The sequence below is a fragment of the Hyla sarda genome, chromosome 12 (genome assembly GCF_029499605.1).
Source record: "Hyla sarda isolate aHylSar1 chromosome 12, aHylSar1.hap1, whole genome shotgun sequence".
Lineage (NCBI taxonomy): Eukaryota > Metazoa > Chordata > Amphibia > Anura > Hylidae > Hyla > Hyla sarda.
Window position 1 is genome coordinate 7,197,917 of NC_079200.1, and position 23,633 is coordinate 7,221,549.

At 40.8% G+C, this 23,633-nt stretch overlaps 1 protein-coding gene across 3 annotated transcripts; it reads left to right on the forward strand.

The window, feature by feature from the left end:
- Positions 1–9: 9 nt before the first annotated feature.
- On the forward strand, positions 10–23,370 carry LOC130296751 (oocyte zinc finger protein XlCOF22-like). 3 transcript variants are annotated; one of them, XR_008849278.1, is made up of 8 exons: positions 10–65; positions 9,232–9,310; positions 10,540–10,713; positions 15,766–15,886; positions 15,984–16,075; positions 16,205–16,313; positions 20,181–22,146; positions 22,455–23,370. XR_008849278.1 is itself a non-coding variant. In XM_056548634.1 (7 exons), coding segments are annotated over exons 1-7 (1,731 nt in total). In that variant the 5' UTR covers positions 10–63; the 3' UTR covers positions 21,335–23,370. The 3 variants fall into 3 exon arrangements, 2 of the variants coding, with proteins under 2 accessions (XP_056404609.1, XP_056404611.1); XM_056548634.1 differs by having other exon boundaries at positions 20,181–23,370; XM_056548636.1 differs by lacking the exon at positions 10–65 and having other exon boundaries at positions 9,163–9,310; positions 20,181–23,370.
- Positions 23,371–23,633: the final 263 nt, after the last annotated feature.

Consider the following 23,633-nt stretch of genomic DNA (forward strand, 5'->3'; position numbering starts at 1 on the left):
CTGTAGTTCAAGGACCTTTGAGGGTGGTCATGTGACAGCAGTGGGCGGAGCTAAGCGTCAGATATGTAAGTGAGGATGTGTATGTGATATATGATGTGGCCCCTGTATGATATATAATAAGTGAGGATGTGAATGTGATACATGATGTGATCCCTGTATGATATATATAATAAGTGAGGATGTGTATGTGATATATTATGTGACCCCTGTATGATATATATAATAAGTGAGGATGTGTATGTGATATATGATGTGGCCCCTGTATGATATATATATAATAAGTGAGGATGTGTATGTGATATATGATGTGACCCCTGTATGATATATATAATAAGTGAGGATGTGTATGTGATATATGATGTGGCCCCTGTATGATATATATATAATAAGTGAGGATGTGTATGTGATATATGATGTGACCCCTGTATGATATATATAATAAGTGAGGATGTGTATGTGATATATTATGTGACCCCTGTATGATATATATAATAAGTGAGGATGTGTATGTGATATATGATGTGGCCCCTGTATGATATATATAATAAGTGAGGATGTGTATGTGATATATTATGTGACCCCTGTATATATATAATAAGTGAGGATGTGTATGTGATATATGATGTGATCTCTGTATGATATATATAATAAGTGAGGATGTGTATGTGATATATGATGTGATCCCTGTATGATATATATATAATAAGTGAGGATGTGTATGTGATATATGATGTGACCCCTGTATATATATATAAGTGAGGATGTGTATGTGATATATGATGTGACCCCTGTATGATATATATAATAAGTGAGGATGTGTATGTGATATATGATGTGGCCCCTGTATGATATATATATAATAAGTGAGGATGTGTATGTGATATATGATGTGGCCCCTGTATGATATATATATATAATAAGTGAGGATGTGTATGTGATATATGATGTGATCCCTGTATGATATATATAATAAGTGAGGATGTGTACGTGATATATGATGTGACCCCTGTATGATATATATATATATAATAAGTGAGGATGTGTATGTGATATATGATGTGGCCCCTGTATGATATATATAATAAGTGAGGACGTGTATGTGATATATGATGTGGCCCCTGTATGATATATATAATAAGTGAGGATGTGTATGTGATACATGATGTGGCCCCTGTATGATATATATAATAAGTGAGGATGTGTATGTGATATATGATGTGATCCCTGTATGATATATATAATAAGTGAGGATGTGTATGTGATATATGATGTGGTCCCTGTATGATATATATATAAGTGAGGATGTGTATGTGATATATGATGTGGCCCCTGTATTATATATATAATAAGTGAGGATGTGTATGTGATATATGATGTGGCCCCTGTATTATATATATAATAAGTGAGGATGTGTATGTGATATATGATGTGACCCCTGTATGATATATATATAATAAGTGAGGATGTGTATGTGATATATGATGTGGCCCCTGTATGATATATATAATAAGTGAGGATGTGTATGTGATATATGATGTGGCCCCTGTATGATATATATATAATAAGTGAGGATGTGTATGTGATATATGATGTGGCCCCTGTATGATATATATAATAAGTGAGGATGTGTATGTGATATATGATGTGATCCCTGTATGATATATATAAGTGAGGATGTGTATGTGATATATGATGTGATCCCTGTATGATATATATATAATAAGTGAGGATGTGTATGTGATATATGATGTGGCCCCTGTATGATATATATATAATAAGTGAGGATGTGTATGTGATATATGATGTGGCCCCTGTATGATATATGTAAGTGAGGATGTGTATGTGATATATGATGTGGCCCCTGTATGATATATATAATAAGTGAGGATGTGTATGTGATATATGATGTGACCCCTGTATGATATATATATAATAAGTGAGGATGTGTATGTGATATATGATGTGGCCCCTGTATGATATATGTAAGTGAGGATGTGTATGTGATATATGATGTGGCCCCTGTATGATATATATAATAAGTGAGGATGTGTATGTGATATATGATGTGGCCCCTGTATGATATATATATAATAAGTGAGGATGTGTATGTGATATATGATGTGGCCCCTGTATGATATATATATAATAAGTGAGGATGTGTATGTGATATATGATGTGGCCCCTGTATGATATATATATAAGTGAGGATGTGTATGTGATATATGATGTGATCCCTGTATGATATATATAATAAGTGAGGATGTGTATGTGATATATGATGTGGCCCCTGTATGATATATATATATATATATAATAAGTGAGGATGTGTATGTGATATATGATGTGGCCCCTGTATGATATATATATATAAGTGAGGATGTGTATGTGATATATGATGTGGCCCCTGTATGATATATATATAATAAGTGAGGATGTGTATGTGATATATGATGTGATCTCTGTATGATATATATAATAAGTGAGGATGTGTATGTGATATATGATGTGGCCCCTGTATGATATATATAATAAGTGAGGATGTGTATGTGATATATGATGTGGCCCCTGTATGATATATATAATAAGTGAGGATGTGTATGTGATATATGATGTGGTCCCTGTATGATATATATAAGTGAGGATGTGTATGTGACATATGATGTGGCCCCTGTATGATATATATAATAAGTGAGGATGTGTATGTGATATATGATGTGATCCCTGTATGATATATATAAGTGAGGATGTGTATGTGACATATGATGTGGTCCCTGTATGATATATATAATAAGTGAGGATGTGTATGTGATATATGATGTGACCCCTGTATGATATATATATATAATAAGTGAAGATGTGTATGTGATATATGATGTGATCTCTGTATGATATATATATAAGTGAGGATGTGTATGTGATATATGATGTGGCCCCTGTATGATATATATAATAAGTGAGGATGTGTATGTGATATATGATGTGATCCCTGTATGATATATATAATAAGTGAGGATGTGTATGTGATATATGATGTGGCCCCTGTATGATATATATATAATAAGTGAGGATGTGTATGTGATATATGATGTGATCTCTGTATGATATATATAATAAGTGAGGATGTGTATGTGATATATGATGTGATCCCTGTATGATATATATAATAAGTGAGGATGTGTATGTGATATATGATGTGGCCCCTGTATGATATATATAATAAGTGAGGATGTGTATGTGATATATGATGTGATCCCTGTATGATATATATAAGTGAGGATGTGTATGTGACATATGATGTGGTCCCTGTATGATATATATAATAAGTGAGGATGTGTATGTGATATATGATGTGATCCCTGTATGATATATATAATAAGTGAGGATGTGTATGTGATATATGATGTGACCCCTGTATGATATATATATAATAAGTGAAGATGTGTATGTGATATATGATGTGGTCCCTGTATGATATATATAATAAGTGAGGATGTGTATGTGATATATGATGTGACCCCTGTATGATATATATATAATAAGTGAGGATGTGTATGTGATATATGATGTGATCTCTGTATGATATATATATAAGTGAGGATGTGTATGTGATATATGATGTGGCCCCTGTATGATATATATAATAAGTGAGGATGTGTATGTGATATATGATGTGATCCCTGTATGATATATATAATAAGTGAGGATGTGTATGTGATATATGATGTGGCCCCTGTATGATATATATATAATAAGTGAGGATGTGTATGTGATATATGATGTGATCCCTGTATGATATATATATATAAGTGAGGATGTGTATGTGATATATGATGCGATCCCTGTATGATATATATAATAAGTGAGGATGTGTATGTGATATATGATGTGATCCCTGTATGATATATATAATAAGTGAGGATGTGTATGTGACATGATGTGGCCCCTATATGATATATATATAATAAGTGAGGATGTGTATGTGATATATGATGTGGCCCCTGTATGATATATATAATAAGTGAGGATGTGTATGTGATATATGATGTGATCCCTGTATGATATATATAATAAGTGAGGATGTGTATGTGATATATGATGTGATCCCTGTATGATATATATAATAAGTGAGGATGTGTATGTGATATATGATGTGGCCCCTGTATGATATATATATAATAAGTGAGGATGTGTATGTGATATATGATGTGGCCCCTGTATGATATATATAATAAGTGAGGATGTGTATGTGATATATGATGTGACCCCTGTATGATATATATATAAGTGAGGATGTGTATGTGATATATGATGTGATCCCTGTATGATATATATAATAAGTGAGGATGTGTATGTGATATATGATGTGGCCCCTGTATGAAATATATAATAATTGAGGATGTGTATGTGATATATGATGTGGCCCCTGTATGATATATATATAAGTGAGGATGTGTATGTGATATATGATGTGGCCCCTGTATGATATATATATAATAAGTGAGGATGTGTATGTGATATATGATGTGATCTCTGTATGATATATATAATATGTGAGGATGTGTATGTGATATATGATGTGATCCCTGTACGATATATATATAATAAGTGAGGATGTGTATGTGATATATGATGTGGCCCCTGTATGATATATATAATAATTGAGGATGTGTATGTGACATATGATGTGGCCCCTGTATGATATATATAATAATTGAGGATGTGTATGTGACATATGATGTGGCCCCTGTATGATATATATAATAATTGAGGATGTGTATGTGATATATGATGTGATCCCTGTATGATATATATATAATAATGAGGATGTGTATGTGATATATGATGTGGTCCCTGTATGATATATATATATATATATATATAATAAGTGAGGATGTGTATGTGATATATGATGTGATCCCTGTATGATATATATAAGTGAGGATGTGTATGTGATATATGATGTGACCCCTGTATGATATATATAATAAGTGAGGATGTGTATGTGATATATGATGTGATCCCTGTATGATATATATAATAAGTGAGGATGTGTATGTGATATATGATGTGATCCCTGTATGATATATATAATAAGTGAGGATGTGTATGTGACATATGATGTGGCCCCTGTATGATATATATATATATAAGTGAGGATGTGTATGTGATATATGATGTGATCCCTGTATGATATATATATATAAGTGAGGATGTGTATGTGATATATGATGTGGCCCCTGTATGATATATATATATAAGTGAGGATGTGTATGTGACATATGATGTGGCCCCTGTATGATATATAATAAGTGAGGATGTGTATGTGATATATGATGTGATCCCTGTATGATATATATATATATAAGTGAGGATGTGTATGTGATATATGATGTGGCCCCTGTATGATATATATAATAAGTGAGGATGTGTATGTGATATATGATGTGGCCCCTGTATGATATATATAATAAGTGAGGGTGTGTATGTGATATATGATGTGGCCCCTGTATGATATATATAATAATTGAGGATGTGTATGTGATATATGATGTGGCCCCTGTATGATATATATATAAGTGAGGATGTGTATGTGATATATGATGTGGCCCCTGTATGATATATATAATAATTGAGGATGTGTATGTGATATATGATGTGGCCCCTGTATGATATATATAATAAGTGATGATGTGTATGTGATATATGATGTGACCCCTGTATGATATATATAATAAGTGATGATGTGTATGTGATATATGATGTGATCCCTGTATGATGTATATAATAATTGAGGATGTGTATGTGATATATGATGTGATCCCTGTATGATATATATAATAAGTGATGATGTGTATGTGATATATGATGTGACCCCTGTATGATATATATAATAAGTGAGGATGTGTATGTGATATATGATGTGATCCCTGTATGATATATATAATAAGTGAGGATGTGTATGTGATATATGATGTGACCCCTGTATGATATATATAATAAGTGATGATGTGTATGTGATATATGATGTGGCCCCTGTATGATATATATAATAAGTGATGATGTGTATGTGATATATGATGTGATCCCTGTATGATGTATATAATAAGTGAGGATGTGTATGTGACATATGATGTGATCCCTGTATGATGTATATAATAAGTGAGGATGTGTATGTGATATATGATGTGGCCCCTGTATGATATATATAATAAGTGAGGATGTGTATGTGATATATGATGTGATCCCTGTATGAAATATATAATAATTGAGGATGTGTATGTGATATATGATGTGGCCCCTGTATAATATATATAATAATTCAGGATGTGTATGTGATATATGATGTGGCCCCTGTATGATATATATAATAAGTGAGGATGTGTATGTGATATATGATGTGGCCCCTGTATGATATATATAATAAGTGAGGATGTGTATGTGATATATGATGTGGCCCCTGTATAATATATATAATAAGTGAGGATGTGTATGTGATATATGATGTGGCCCCTGTATGATATATATAATAAGTGAGGATGTGTATGTGATATATGATGTGACCCCTGTATGATATATATAATAAGTGAGGATGTGTATGTGATATATGATGTGGCCCCTGTATGATATATATATAATAAGTGAGGATGTGTATGTGATATATGATGTGGCCCCTGTATGATATATATAATAAGTGAGGATGTGTATGTGATATATGATGTGATCCCTGTATGATATATATATAAGTGAGGATGTGTATGTGATATATGATGTGGCCCCTGTATGATATTTTTAATAATTGAGGATGTGTATGTGATATATGATGTGATCCCTGTATGATATATATATAATAATTGAGGATGTGTATGTGATATATGATGTGATCCCTGTATGATATATATAATAAGTGAGGATGTGTATGTGATATATGATGTGGCCCCTGTATGATATATATATAATAAGTGAGGATGTGTATGTGATATATGATGTGATCCCTGTATGATATATATAATAATTGAGGATGTGTATGTGATATATGATGTGGCCCCTGTATGATATATATATAATAAGTGAGGATGTGTATGTGATATATGATGTGATCCCTGTATGATATATATATAATAATTGAGGATGTGTATGTGATATATGATGTGGCCCCTGTATATATATATAATAAGTGAGGATGTGTATGTGATATATGATGTGACCTCTGTATGATATATATAATAAGTGAGGATGTGTATGTGATATATGATGTGGCCCCTGTATGATATATATATATAAGTGAGGATGTGTATGTGATATATGATGTGGCCCCTGTATGATATATATAATAAGTGAGGATGTGTATGTGATATATGATGTGATCCCTGTATGATATATATATAAGTGAGGATGTGTATGTGATATATGATGTGGCCCCTGTATGATATATATAATAAGTGAGGATGTGTATGTGATATATGATGTGGCCCCTGTATGATATATATAATAATTGAGGATGTGTATGTGATATATGATGTGGCCCCTGTATGATATATATATAATAATTGAGGATGTGTATGTGATATATGATGTGGCCCCTGTATATATATATAATAAGTGAGGATGTGTATGTGATATATGATGTGACCTCTGTATGATATATATAATAAGTGAGGATGTGTATGTGACATATGATGTGGCCCCTGTATGATATATATATATATAAGTGAGGATGTGTATGTGATATATGATGTGATCCCTGTATGATATATATATATATATAAGTGAGTATGTGTATGTGATATATGATGTGGCCCCTGTATGATATATATATAAGTGAGGATGTGAATGTGATATATGATGTGATCCCTGTATATATATATATAATAAGTGAGGATGTGTATGTGATATATGATGTGACCCCTGTATGATATATATATATAAGTGAGGATGTGTATGTGATATATGATGTGGCCCCTGTATGATATATATAACAAGTGAGGATGTGTATGTGATATATGATGTGATCCCTGTATGATATATATAATAAGTAAGGATGTGTATGTGATATATGATGTGACCCCTGTATGATATATATATATAAGTGAGGATGTGTATGTGATATATGATGTGGCCCCTGTATGATATATATATAATAATTGAGGATGTGTATGTGATATATGATGTGACCCCTGTATGATATATATATAATAATTGAGGATGTGTATGTGATATATGATGTGGCCCCTGTATGATATATATATAAGTGAGGATGTGTATGTGATATATGATGTGATCCCTGTATGATATATATATAAGTGAGGATGTGTATGTGATATATGATGTGATCCCTGTATGATATATATATGTGAGGATGTGTATGTGATATATGATGTGGCCCCTGTATGATATATATAATAAGTGAGGATGTGTATGTGATATATGATGTGGCCCCTGTATGATATATATATAAGTGAGGATGTGTATGTGATATATGATGTTGCCCCTGTATGATATATATATAAGTGAGGATGTGTATGTGATATATGATGTGGCCCCTGTATGATATATATAATAAGTGAGGATGTGTATGTGATATATGATGTGGCCCCTGTATGATATATATAATAAGTGAGGATGTGTATGTGACATATGATGTGGTCCCTGTATGATATATATAATAAGTGAGGATGTGTATGTGATATATGATGTGATCCCTGTATAATATATATAATAAGTGCGGATGTGTATGTGATATATGATGTGATCCCTGTATGATATATATATATATAATAAGTGAGGATATGTATGTGATATATGATGTGATCCCTGTATGATATATATAATAAGTGAGGATGTGTATGTGTTATATGATGTGGCCCCTGTATGATATATATATAATAAGTGAGGATGTGTATGTGATATATGATGTGGCCCCTGTATGATATATATAATAAGTGAGGATGTGTATGTGATATATGATGTGGCCCCTGTATGATATATATAATAAGTGAGGATGTGTATGTGATATATGATGTGACCCCTGTATGATATATATAATAAGTGAGGATGTGTATGTGATATATGATGTGGCCCCTGTATGATATATACATATAAGTGAGGATGTGTATGTCATATATGATGTGGCCCCTGTATGATTTAGGGCCCCCTCCTCTCATAAAGGCCCCATCAGGACTCTTTCCCTCCAGCTGACCCCGTTGTCTCCTCTTCTCTTGATTGACCCCCAAGGATGGACAAGGACAGGAATGAGATGACTAAGAGAATATTACACTTCACCTTGGAGATCCTCCACCTGCTGACCGGAGAGGTGAGGTGACCCATCTACATTTCCACCATTGTTGTCCCCCATCTACATTTCCACCATTGTTGTCCCCCATCTACATTTCCACCATTGTTGTCCCCCATCTACATTTCCACCATTGTTGTCCCCATCTACTATTCCACCATTGTTGTCCCCCATCTACATTTCCACCATTGTTGGCCCCCATCTACATTTCCACCATTGTTGTCCCCAACTACATTTCCACCATTGTTGTCCCCATCTACATTTCCACCATTGTTGTCCCCATCTACATTTCCACCATTGTTGTCCCCCCATCTACGTTTCCACCATTGTTGGCCCCCATCTATGTTTCCACCATTGTTGTCCCCCCCCATCTACGTTTCCACCATTGTTGTCCCCCCATATACATTTCCACCATGGTTGTCCCCCACCTACATTTCCACCATTGTTGTCCCCCCATCTACATTTCCACCATTGTTGTCCCCATCTACATTTCCACCATTGTTGTCCCCCCATCTACGTTTCCACCATTGTTGGCCCCCATCTATGTTTCCACCATTGTTGTCCCCCCCATCTACGTTTCCACCATTGTTGTCCACCCATATACATTTCCACCATGGTTGTCCCCCACCTACATTTCCACCATTGTTGTCCCCCCATCTACATTTCCACCATTGTTGTCCCCCATCTACATTTCCACCATTGTTGTCCCCCATCTACATTTCCACCATTGTTGTCCCCCATCTACATTTCCACCATTGTTGTCCCCCATCTACATTTCCACCATTGTTGTCCCCCATCTACATTTCCACCATTGTTGTCCCCCATCTACATTTCCACCATTGTTGTCCCCCATCTACATTTCCACCATTGTTGTCCCCCACCTACATTTCCACCATTGTTGTCCCCCATCTACATTTCCACCATTGTTGTCCCCATCTACATTTCCACCATTGTTGTCCCCCCATCTACATTTCCACCATTGTTGTCCCCCCCATTTACATTTCCACCATTGTTGTCCCCCCCATTTACATTTCCACCATTGTTGTCCCCTTCTACATTTCCACCATTGTTGTCCCCCATCTTTGGAGCCGCTCTATGTTCTGGATGTCTCTTTGTAGGTGAGGTCTCCAGAACTGACCCCAGTATTCCAGATGTGCTCACTAGATCTCTATACAGGGGGCACAATCTCCTCTTAGTAGTGAGGGAGGAATACTGGGGTCAGTTCCCTCATTGCCTCTCTCCATACACAGGATTACACCATAGTGAAGAAGACATGGGGGGAGTGTGTGGTATCCAGCAGCCATGAGTCAGGAGGGCGGAGCAGGGCCCGGGGCCCCATCACGGAGCCTCCACCTCACTCACCGATATATGAGGAGAAGATCCTAGAACTCACCCACAGGATCACTGAGCTGCTGACTGGAGAGGTGACACTGCTGGGACATTATACAGTAATGGAGGGGTCTGGTGATGATTAGAGAGGTGACACTGCCGAGACATTATACTGTAATGGAGGGGTCTGGTGATGACTGGAGAGGTGACACTGCTGGGACATTATACAGTAATGGAGGGGTCTGGTGATGACTGGAGAGGTAACACTGCTGGTACATTATACAGTAATGGAGGGGTCTGGTGATGACTGGAGAGGTGACACTGCTGGGACATTATACCGTAATGGAGGGGTCTGGTGATGACTGGAGAGGTGACACTGCTGGGGATGCTGGGATATTATACAGTAATGGAGGGGTCTGGTGATGACTGGAGAGGTGACACTGCTGGGACATTATACAGTAATGGAGGGGTCTGGTGATGACTGGAGAGGTGACACTGCTGGGAATGCTGGGCCATTATACAGTAATGGAGGGGTCTGGTGATGACTGGAGAGGTGACACTGCTGGGACATTATACAGTAATGGAGGGGTCTGGTGATGACTGGAGAGGTGACACTGCTGGGACATTATACAGTAATGGAGGGGTCTGGTGATGACTGGAGAGGTGACACTGCTGGGACATTATACAGTAATGGAGGGGTCTGGTGATGACTGGAGAGGTGACACTGCTGGGACATTATACAGTAATGGAGGGGTCTGGTGATGATTAGAGAGGTGACACTGCTGGGACATTATACAGTAATGGAGGGGTCTGGTGATGACTGGAGAGGTGACACTGCTGGGACATTATACTGTAATGGAGGGGTCTGGTGATGACTGGAGAGGTGACACTGCTGGGACATTATACAGTAATGGAGGGGTGTGGTGATGACTGGAGAGGTGACACTGCTGGACATTACACGGTAATGGAGGGGTCTGGTGATGACTGGAGAGGTGACACTGCTGGGACATTATACGGTAATGGAGGGGTCTGGTGATGACTGGAGAGGTGACACTGCTGGGACATTATTCAGTAATGGAGGGGTCTGGTGATGACTGGAGAGGTGACACTGCTGGGACATTATACAGTAATGGAGGGGTCTGGTGATAATTAGAGAGGTGACACTGCTGGGACATTATACAGTAATGGAGGGGTCTGGTGATGACTGGAGAGGTGACACTGCTGGGGCATTATACTGTAATGGAGGGGTCTGGTGATGACTGGAGAGGTGACACTGCTGGGGCATTATACTGTAATGGAGGGGTCTGGTGATGACTGGAGAGGTGACACTGCTGGGGCATTATACTGTAATGGAGGGGTCTGGTGATGACTGGAGAGGTGACACTGCTGGACATTATACGGTAATGGAGGGGTCTGGTGGTGGTTAGAGAGGTGACACTGCTGGGACATTATACAGTAATGGAGGGGTCTGGTGATGACTGGAGAGGTGACACTGCTGGGACATTATACAGTAATGGAGGGGTCTGGTGATGATTAGAGAGGTGACACTGCTGGGACATTATACAGTAATGGAGGGGTCTGGTGATGACTGGAGAGGTGACACTGCTGGGGCATTATACTGTAATGGAGGGGTCTGGTGATGACTGGAGAGGTGACACTGCTGGGACATTATACAGTAATGTAGGGGTCAGGTGATGACTGGAGAGGTGACACTGCTGGGACATTATACAGTAATGGAGGGGTCTGGTGATGACTGGAGAGGTGACACTGCTGGACATTATACGGTAATGGAGGGGTCTGGTGATGACTGGAGAGGTGACACTGCTGGGACATTATACGGTAATGGAGGGGTCTGGTGATTATTAGAGAGGTGACACTGCTGGGACATAATACAGTAATGGAGGGGTCTGGTGATGACTGGAGAGGTGACACTGCTGGGACATTATACAGTAATGGAGAGGTCTGGTGATGACTGGAGAGGTGACACTGCTGGGACATTATACAGTAATGGAGGGGTCTGGTGATGACTGAAGAGGTGACACTGCTGGGACATTATACAGTAATGGAGGGGTCTGGTGATGACTGGAGAGGTGACACTGCTGGGACATTATACAGTAATGGAGGGGTCTGGTTATGACTAGAGAGGTGACACTGCTGGGACATTATACAGTAATGGAGGGGTCTGGTGATGATTAGAGAGGTGACACTGCTGGGACATTATACAGTAATGGAGAGGTCTGGTGATGACTGGAGAGGTGACACTGCTGGGACATTATACAGTAATTGAGGGGTCAGGTGATGACTGGAGAGGTGACATTGCTGGGACATTATACAGTAATGGAGGGGTCTGGTGATGACTGGAGAGGTGACACTGCTGGGACATTATACAGTAATGGAGGGGTCTGATGATGATTAGAGAGGTGACCCTGCTGGGACATTATACAGTAATGGAGGGGTCTGGTGAAGACTGAAGAGGTGACACTGCTGGGACATTATACAGTAATGGAGGGGTCTGGTGATGACTGGAGAGTTGACACTGCTGGGACATTATACAGTAATGGAGGGGTCTGGTGATGACTGGAGAGGTGACACTGCTGGGACATTATACAGTAATTGAGGGGTCAGGTGATGACTGGAGAGGTGACATTGCTGGGACATTATACAGTAATGGAGGGGTCTGGTGATGACTGGAGAGGTGACACTGCTGGGACATTATACAGTAATGGAGGGGTCTGATGATGATTAGAGAGGTGACCCTGCTGGGACATTATACAGTAATGGAGGGGTCTGGTGAAGACTGAAGAGGTGACACTGCTGGGACATTATACAGTAATGGAGGGGTCTGGTGATGACTGAAGAGGTGACACTGCTGGGACATTATACAGTAATGGAGGGGTCTGGTGATGACTGGAGAGGGGACACTGCTGGGAATGCTGGGACATTAAACAGTAATGGAGAGGTCTGATGATAAGAGAGGTGACCCTGCTGGGACATTATACAGTAATGGAGGGGTCTGGTGATGACTGAAGAGGTGACACTGCTGGGACATTATACAGTAATGGAGGGGTCTGGTGATGACTGGAGAGGGGACACTGCTGGGAATGCTGGGACATTATACAGTAATGGAGGGGTCTGGTGATGACTGGAGAGGTGACCCTGCTGGGACATTATACAGTAATGGAGGGGTCTGGTGATGACTGGAGAGGTGACACTGTTGGGACATTATACAGTAATGGAGGGGTCTGGTGATGACTGGAGAGGTGACACTGCTGGGTCATTATACAGTAATGGAGGGGTCTGGTGATGACTGGAGAGGTGACACTGCTGAGACATTATACAGTAATGGAGGGGTCTGGTGATGACTTGAGAGGTGACACTGCTGGGAATGCTGGGACATTTTACAGTAATGGAGGGGTCTGGTGATGACTGGAGAGGTGACACTGCTGAGACATTATACAGTAATGGAGGGGTCTGGTGATGACTGGAGAGGTGACACTGCTGAGACATTATACAGTAATGGAGGGGTCTGGTGATGACTTGAGAGGTGACACTGCTGGTACATTATACAGTAATGGAGGGGTCTGGATATGACTGGAGAGGTGACACTGCTGGGACATTATACAGTAATGGAGGGGTCTGGTGATGACTTGAGAGGTGACACTGCTGGGACATTATACAGTAATGGAGGGGTCGGGGGTCCTCCATCATGTCCTGGTACAGATCCTTGTGTCCTTCTACATACTCCCACTCCTCCATGGAGAAATAGACCGCCACATCCTGACACCTTATAGGAACCTGACACACAATGATACCGTCATCACCAGACCCCTCAATTACTGTATAATGTCCCAGCAGTGTCACCTCTCCAGTCATCACCTGACCCCTCCATTACTGTATAATGTCCCAGCAGTGTCACCTCTCCAGTCATCACCAGACCCCTCCATTACTGTATAATGTCCCAGCAGTGTCACCTCTCTAATCATCCCCAGACCCCTCCATTACTGTATAATGTCCCAGCAGTGTCACCTCTCCAGTCATCACCTGACCCCTCCATTACTGTATAATGTCCCAGCAGTGTCACCTCTCCAGTCATCACCAGACCCCTCCATTACTGTATAATGTCCCAGCATTCCCAGCAGTGTCACCTCTCCAGTCATCACCAGACCCCTCCATTACTGTATAATGTCCAGCAGTGTCACTTATCTTATCATAACCAGACCCCTCCATTACTGTATAATGTCCCAGCAGTGTCACCTCTCCAGTCATCACCAGACCCCTCCATTACTGTATAATGTCCCAGCAGTGTCACCTCTTCAGTCATCACCAGACCCCTCCATTACTGTATAATGTCCCAGCAGTGTCACCTCTCTAATCATCACCAGACCCCTCCATTACTGTATAATGTCCCAGCAGTGTCACCTCTCTAATCATCACCAGACCCCTCCATTACTGTATAATGTCCCAGCAGGTGACACTGGTGGGACATTATACAGTAATGGAGGGGTCTGGTGATGATTAGAGAGGTGACACTGCTGGGACATTATACAGTAATGGAGGGATCTGGTGATGACTGAAGAGGTGACACTGCTGGGACATTATACAGTAATGGAGGGGTCTGGTTATGATAAGATAAGTGACACTGCTGGACATTATACAGTAATGGAGGGGTCTGGTGATGACTGGAGAGGTGACACTGCTGGGAATGCTGGGACATTATACAGTAATGGAGGGGTCTGGTGATGACTGGAGAGGTGACACTGCTGGGACATTATACAGTAATGGAGGGGTCTGGGGATGATTAGAGAGGTGACACTGCTGGGACATTATACAGTAATGGAGGGGTCTGGTGATGACTGGAGAGGTGACACTGCTGGGACATTATACAGTAATGGAGGGGTCTGGTGATGACTGGAGAGGTGACACTGCTGGGACATTATACAGTAATGGAGGGGTCTGGTGATGACTGGAGAGGTGACACTGCTGGGACATTATACAGTAATTGAGGGGTCTGGTGATGACTGGAGAGGTGACACTGCTGGGACATTATACAGTAATGGAGGGGTCTGGTGATGACTGGAGAGGTGACACTGCTGGGACATTATACAGTAATGGAGGGGTCTGGTGATGACGGTATCATTATGTGTCAGGTTCCTATAAGGTGTCAGGATGTGGCGGTCTATTTCTCCATGGAGGAGTGGGAGTATGTAGAAGGACACAAGGATCTGTACCAGGACATGATGGAGGACCCCCGGCCCCTCACATCACCAGGTAAGTAGAGACATATATATAGATATCACTCTCACTACCTAGTAACATAGAAATATATCCAGCACTGATGTATTAATTCCCTGTGTGTTCCCTACAGATGGAGTCATCGATAGAAATCCACCCGAGAGGTGTCCCCGCCCTCTGTATTCCCAGGACTGTCCAGAGGGAAATGTCCCAGAGAAGCATCAGGTAGATGAGGCTGATCCTATATCTCTATAGGGGGTCCTGCAGTCATAGATGTGGGGATAGATTTGGGGGGGTCTCTGTTGCTCCTCCTGTCTGCTGTATTGTAATGAATTGTTCTATATGTCACATCAGGGGGGAGATCTGACTAATTATAAAGTGGAGGATGAAGAAGAGAGGATGAGGGCCCATCACCCGTGTATGAGGGAAGTGAAGGAGGAAATTCCAGGAGGTGTTACCCAAGGTATGTAATAATTCCAGGAGGTGTTACCCCAGGTATGTAATCATTCCAGGAGGTGTTACCCCAGGTATGTAATAATTCCAGGAGGTGTTACCCCAGGTATTGGATTTACAGGAGGTGTTACCCCAGCTATGTAATAATTCCAGGAGGTGTTACCCCAGCTATGTAATAATTCCAGGAGGTGTTACCCCAGGTATGTAATAATTCCAGGAGGTGTTACCCCAGGTATGTAATAATTCCAGGAGGTGTTACCCCAGGTATGTAATAATTCCAGGAGGTGTTACCCCAAGTATGTAATTATTCCAGGAGGTGTTACTCCAGGTATGTAATAATTCCAGGAGGTGTTACCCCAGGTATATAATAATTCCAGGAGGCATCGTTGTAGGAGGATATGGCCTCTACCATTGTGGACAAGTAAAGGTGATTGACCACAGTAGGTAAAGTCACCACCTCAAATAGTGACATGTCGGGTCACATAAGGGGATGTTTGTGTCGCCATCAGACATATACCCTGGGGAGATGATGGGGCAGCGAGAGATCCGGTGGTTTCCATGGTAGACATTGCCAGTGGAGATCAGGTTTCCCTGTAGATCTTCCAAGGGGTCCAGGTTTTAAGAAAATCCTCACGTTACGTAAATTCCCAGCTCGCCAACACTTCCGGTCGGCATATGGCGTCCATTTTGGTCACCCAGGCAGCAGACGAGGAGGGTTCAGTAGACAGAGAGTAGATCAAGTGATTTCCCTCCATAATCATTTCAGTGGGCAAATCAGATTTCCATAATGGAATGAAGGGTGAGGACCCAAAAAAGCGGAATAGTCAGACCTGTTTGTTGTTTTTATCGTAGAAAGGTTTACATCCCAGTAATGGCGGAATATTGGGGAAGATACATCCCAGTAATGGCGGAATATTGGGGAAGATACATCTCCGTAATGGTGGAATATTGGGGAAGATACATCCCAGTAATGGCGGAATATTGGGGAAGATACATCCCAGTAATGGCGGAATATTGGGGAAGATACATCCCAGTAATGGCGGAATATTGGGGAAGATACATCCCAGTAATGGCGGAATATTGGGGAAGATACATCCCAGTAATGGCGGAATATTGGGGAAGATACATCTCAGTAATGGCGGAATATTGGGGAAGATACATCCCAGTAATGGTGGAATATTGGGGAAGATACATCCCAGTAATGGTGGAATATTGGGGAAGATACATCCCAGTAATGGCGGAATATTGGGGAAGATACATCCCAGTAATGGCGGAATATTGGGGAAGATACATCCCAGTAATGGCGGAATATTGGGGAAGATACATCCCAGTAATGGCGGAATATTGGGGAAGATACATCCCAGTAGTGGTGGAATATTGGGGAAGATACATCCCAGTAATGGCGGAATATTGGGGAAGATACATCCCAGTAGTGGTGGAATATTGGGGAAGATACATCCCAGTAATGGCGGAATATTGGGGAAGATACATCCCAGTAGTGGTGGAATATTGGGGAAGATTCATCCCAGTAATGGCGGAATACTGGGGAAGATAACGGCCCTTGTATGTATAAAAAGTTCTCCATTCTCCAGTCATCAATCTTATCCCCACAGGATTAATACTTGAAAGTAGCGCTGCAACGGTTAATCGATATCAATTAAAATGAATAACTGAATTAGTTTTAAACGATTCCTGTCTATGATGAATCGATCGCCAGTTCTTTGGTGAAGGGATGTTCCGGTATAGATATATCTCTTATTTGTAGTATGAGAAGAGGTAGGGAGGTCCGGCACTGACAGGAATAAGACTCTCTGGATGCTTACAATAGTCGGGTGCGATGGCGACACGAGAACGAGGTTGATAGTGGTTGGTGCAATGTCCGTAAAAGTTCAATGTAACATAGACACAGAGAACAGGACAGCACTCACCGGTCATCGGGGCTTTAATGATGTAGATCAGTCGTGGCGAACAGGTGCAGTAGTGGAGGCGGGGGACGTAACCGGGACAGACTGTTTCACGCTCTCACAGCTCTTCTTCAAGCCGGTATGTCTAGGCCAGAAGAAGTGCACCTGCACGAAACTTACCGGTTAGTAGCCTCTGAGCCTCCCGTCTCTCCCCGATCTTCCATGGCGGCCTTACTACACTGAGTCTCTTCCCAGCGGTGAGTTGCAGCTACTTTCCTTTTTTCTTGCTATTTTTGCACCGCCGTTACCTTCAGCTACATTGTGAATCATTGTTTACCATGGGAGCTCACACGTGCTGGTGGAATGTATGATACCTTAGTGTTGCAGTCAGGTGCCTCTGATATTTTGTTTCCTTTTTTTATTTTGGGTTAAAGGGGGTACTCCGGTGGAAAACATATATATATATATATATATATATATATATATATATATATATATAATATTTTTTTTTTTTTTTTAAATCAACTGGGGCCAGAAAGTTAAATAGATTTGTAAATTACTTGTATTAAAAAAATCTTAATCCTTCCAGTACTTTTTAGGGCCTGTATACTACAGAGGACATGCTTTTCTTTTTTGATTTCTCTTCTGTCACGACCACAGTGCTCCATTTAAGGAACTGTCCAGAGCAGCATGTTTGCTATGGTAATTATCTCCTGCTCTGGACAGTTCCTACAATGGACAGCAGAGGTCAGCAGAGAGCACTGTGGTCGTGACAGAAGAGAAATCCAAAAAGAAAAGCATGTCCTCTGTAGTATACAGCCTCTAATAAGTACTGGAAGGATTAAGATTTTTTTCATAGAAGTAATTTACAAATCTGTTTAACTTTCTGGTACCAGTTGATTAAAAAATATAAATATATATATTTCACCGGAGTACCCCTTTAATTTTTAACAGCATACAAAATGACTGTTGTCTCAGGTCTTTTTTTAGGTTACAGGGCGGACCAAGATATTACATCACTAGTCAGGTGATCAGAGGGAGCCTGTCTGTGCTGGGAGGGAGTTTATTCTGCAGAGAATTGTAGTTTTTTTTTACAGCTGGAGGCACCCTGGTCAGAAAACACTGGTCTATTTCATGAGAGAGCACAGGTGTGTTTCAATGGGTGGAGTGGCAGATGTGTGGGCGGGGGAAAAGTGACCTTACACTTACAAACAAGGAATTATCGGACTTAGTCAGTTCACAAAAAGAAGTCTGCAATGTAGCTTTTTAGCCCCAGAAGCGCAGATCCTTCCTATGCATGTCCATTACTGTCAGGCAGGTAAGTACTAAAATCACCTTATGGTGGAGAACCGAGAATAATACAAGTGAATGGGGTCCGTCGGGACCAGGCAGTAGCAGTTTGCATCCGACCCGTTTCAGGGTCCATTCGGTTCAAGAAGGAAAGAAAAAAAAGAAAAACTTAAGAGGCAATTGTACCCTGAACGAATCAGATGCAGACAGCAATGTTAACCTATCCTGACCTGTTGTATAGGTTAGTAGTGCAGAGGACACTGATAACAATGATACTTACTGCTCCGCGCTCCGTGTCTCAGTCCAGGTGGTTCTTCAGTACATTTAAATTATCTGCTTGGTGCGTGGGGGCCATTCCTAAGCGCCCTGTACTTCCTATTAAGGCCACTCTGCGGAAGGCTCAGTACAGGGGAGGAGGCGATACCATGAAGGTGCCAGCGAGACGTCTGAGAGCCCGCCCGCCCGCCCCCCCCCCCCTGTGCCCCAAGAAGGCCATTTGCATGTACCGGAAAACTGGGATTGCCACAGAACATGGACTGGTAAGTATAATTGTCATCAGTGTTGCCAGCACCACACACCTGTAGAGCAGATTAGTGCAGGTTACACTAATAGATTCCTTTTTAAACATTTTATTCTACTTAAGGGTTTGGCAGAATAATAATATACATTTTTAACCCTAACAGAAAACCCCAGAAAGAATTTTAACGGAAACCTCATGTTATCGCTGAATTTTAAAGAAGAAGATGAAGATATTATGCAGCACTCCCCAGAAGAGAACTTCCTCACCCTTAATGCATATCCAGGACTCCATAGTAGACATCCATCAGATAATAATCCCCCTAATCATGAGAAACCTTCCCTTGGCCAACCACGCATTGTTACCACAAGTACAGATCAGAAAGGGAGAAAAAGGATTCAATGTGATGAATGTGGAAAAGAGTTTACAAGAAAATCAGGTCTTTATACACACATAAGAATTCACACAGGGGAAAAGCCGTATTCATGTTCAGAATGTGGGAAATGCTTTACAAGTAAATCAGCACTGGTAAAACATAATAAAATTCACACTGGAGAGAAGCCATATTTATGTTCAGAATGTGGAAAATGCTTCATATGCAAAGCAGCTCTGGTAAAACACGTGAGAATTCACACAGGAGAGAAGCCATATTCGTGTTCAAGATGTGAGAAACGTTTCACGAATAAATCAAATCTTGCCACACATGAGAGAATTCACACAGGAGAGAAGACCTATTCATGTTCAGAATGTGGTAAATGTTTTATAAATCACTCGAATCTTGTAAAGCATGGAAGAATTCATACAGGAGAGAGGCCGTATTCATGTTCAGAGTGTGGGAAATGTTTCTCTAGTAAATCACAGCTTGTTATACATGCAAGAAATCACACAGGAGAAAAGCCATATTCATGTTCAAAATGCGCTAAATGCTTTATGAGTAAATCGCATCTTTGTACACACGAGAGAAGTCACACAGGAGAGAAGCCATATTCATGTTCAGAATGTGGGAAACGCTTTTTAAATAAATCACGTCTTGTCATACATGAGAGAATTCATACAGGAGAGAAGCCGTATTCCTGTTCAGAATGTGGGAAATGTTTTAGAAATAAAACAAATCTTGGAACACATGAAAGAATTCACACAGGAGAGAAGCCATATTCCTGTTCGGAGTGTGGGAAATGTTTTACACACAAGTCACATGTTGTTACACACAAGAGAATTCACACAGGAGAGAAGCCATTTTCATGTTCAGAATGTGGGAAATGTTTTATTACTAAAGTAAAACTGAGGATTCATCACAGAAGTCACACAAGAGAAAGGTGATTCTATCCAAAATCATCAAAAATTTTAATAGAATGTCTGGAAAGTGAGAAAATCTTTTTTTTTAACACATTTGGGTATTATACAGCCAAAAGAGGACATGTTTTTTTAGGAAACAGTTGTGCAGGGAGAGAAGCAACTTTGAGCCTAAAACCTCGAATAGGACCTGGTTGTTGGCATATGGACAGAGAAGCCATCTTCACTCCTGATGGATCTAGTGAGGGTCATTGGGAGGACATGGCCGTCTCCTTCTCTGTTCCTGATGGATCTAGTGAGGATCATTGGGAGGACATGGCCGTCTCCTTCTCTGTTCCTGATGGATCTCGTGAGGATCATTGGGAGGACATGGCCGTCTCCTTCTCTGTCCCTGATGGATCTCGTGAGGATCATTGGGAGGACATGGCCGTCTCCTTCTCTGTCCCTGATGGATCTAGTGAGGGTTATTGGGAGGACATGGCCGTCCCTTCTCTGTTTCTGATGGATCTAGTGAGGGTCATTGGAAGGACATGGCCGTCTCCTTCTATTTTCCTGATGAATCTAGTGAGGATCATTAGGATGACATGGCAGTCTCCTTCTCTGTTCCCAATGGATCTAGTGAGGATCATTTGGAGGACATGATCGTCTCCTTCTCTGTTCCTGATGGATCTAGTGAGGCTCATTAGGAGGACATTGCCATCTCCGTCTCTGTTCCTGATGGATCTAGTGAGGTTCATTAGGAGGACATGGCCATCTCCTTCTCTTTTCCTGATTAATCTAGTGAGGATCATTAGGAGGACATGTCCATCTCCTTCTCTGTTCCCAATGGATCTAGTGAGGTTCATTAGGAGGACATGGCCATCTCCCTCTCCATTCCTGATCTAGTGAGGTTCATTAGGAGGACATGGCCGTCCCTTCTCTGTTTCTGATGGATCTAGTGAGGATCATTAGGAGGACATGACCGTCTCCTTCTCTGTTCCCAATAAATCTAGTGAGGATCATTGGGAGGACATGACCGTCTCCTTCTCTGTTCCTGATGGATCTAGTGAGGCTCATTAGAAGGACATGGCCATCTCCCTCTCCATTCCTGATCTAGTGAGGTTCATTAGGAGGACATGGCCATCTCCATTCCTGATTGATCTATGAGGATCATTAGGAGGACATGGCCATCTCCCTCTCCATTCCTGATTGATCTATGAGGCTCATTAGGAGGACATGGCCATCTCCCTCTCCATTCCTGATGGATCAAGTGAGGTTCATTAGGACATGAACGTCTCCTTATCTGTTCCTGATGGATCTACTGAGGTTCATTAGGTGGACATGGCCATCTCCCTCTTTATTCCTGATGGATCTAGTGAGGCTCATTAGGTGGACATGGCCGTCTCCCTCTTTATTCCTGATGGATCTAGTGAGGCTCATTAGGAGGACATGACCTCTAAGAATTTGCTCTTAGCCTCGGTAGTGACAGGTTTGCTCAGGCCTAACAAAGCCAGGAGAAATGTCAGACGAAATTCAAATTCGGAGCTCCACCGAAAGAACGATCATGTTTATCTTCCAGCAGAATCGCTTAGATATACATTTCCCTCTATGGAGACAACGCATGTCTGACAGGCCCCAGCGCTGACTGAATATCTTCGGGTGGAGACTCCATAATGTGAACGTTCCCTTATGTGCGGTGCTGGTCGTGTGGCTTTGTCTATTTTCGAACTTATCCTACTGTGTGGAAGTTTGTGATGAGCCAAACGTCTCTACCAAGGAGATGGCGAAGCCTTAACACAAGGATGGTCAGAGGTGGAATCACCCAAATTATACTGAGGTGACTGAGCGGGATCCATGGTGGATGAGTACTGGGGATATAAGGAAGAAAAAGTCACCAACTTCCCTGCCTATTACTCCACATAAAGTCACCTTCACCACAAGAGAATCCCACGTGACAGTGGAAAAGTCAGGATACCCCACGTGATGGCTTTTAGTTGTTGTTTTTTTAACATGTGAACGTCAGTATTTATCTTTTTACAATGCATGAACAGAGATCAAAATGACAGATATAAATAAAAAATCTGAATAAATTACATTTGTTATTTTCTTCTATGTTCTAAATTCATGGTTCTGCCCCCTTGGGTACAAACAACCTCCAGCTGGTGTTTTGTTCTTTTATTAGGCCTAACTTACATATCAGTATTTGTGAGCGAAAACTAAGTGTAGATATAAAACATGAAAGACAGGAAATCTATATGTGAGTGTAAAAAACGTGCAAACAAGTTCCTTAAATAATGCATCTTTATTACATAACCCAGCATCACTATATATATATATGTATATATAC

Excerpts from the sequence above, each read along its gene's own strand:
- LOC130296751 (XM_056548634.1), top strand. Across the intron at positions 9,311-10,539 it reads TCCACCTGCTGACCGGAGAG|GATTACACCATAGTGAAGAA; the intron begins GTGAGGTGACCC and ends CTCCATACACAG. Across the intron at positions 10,714-15,765 it reads CTGAGCTGCTGACTGGAGAG|GTTCCTATAAGGTGTCAGGA; the intron begins GTGACACTGCTG and ends ATTATGTGTCAG.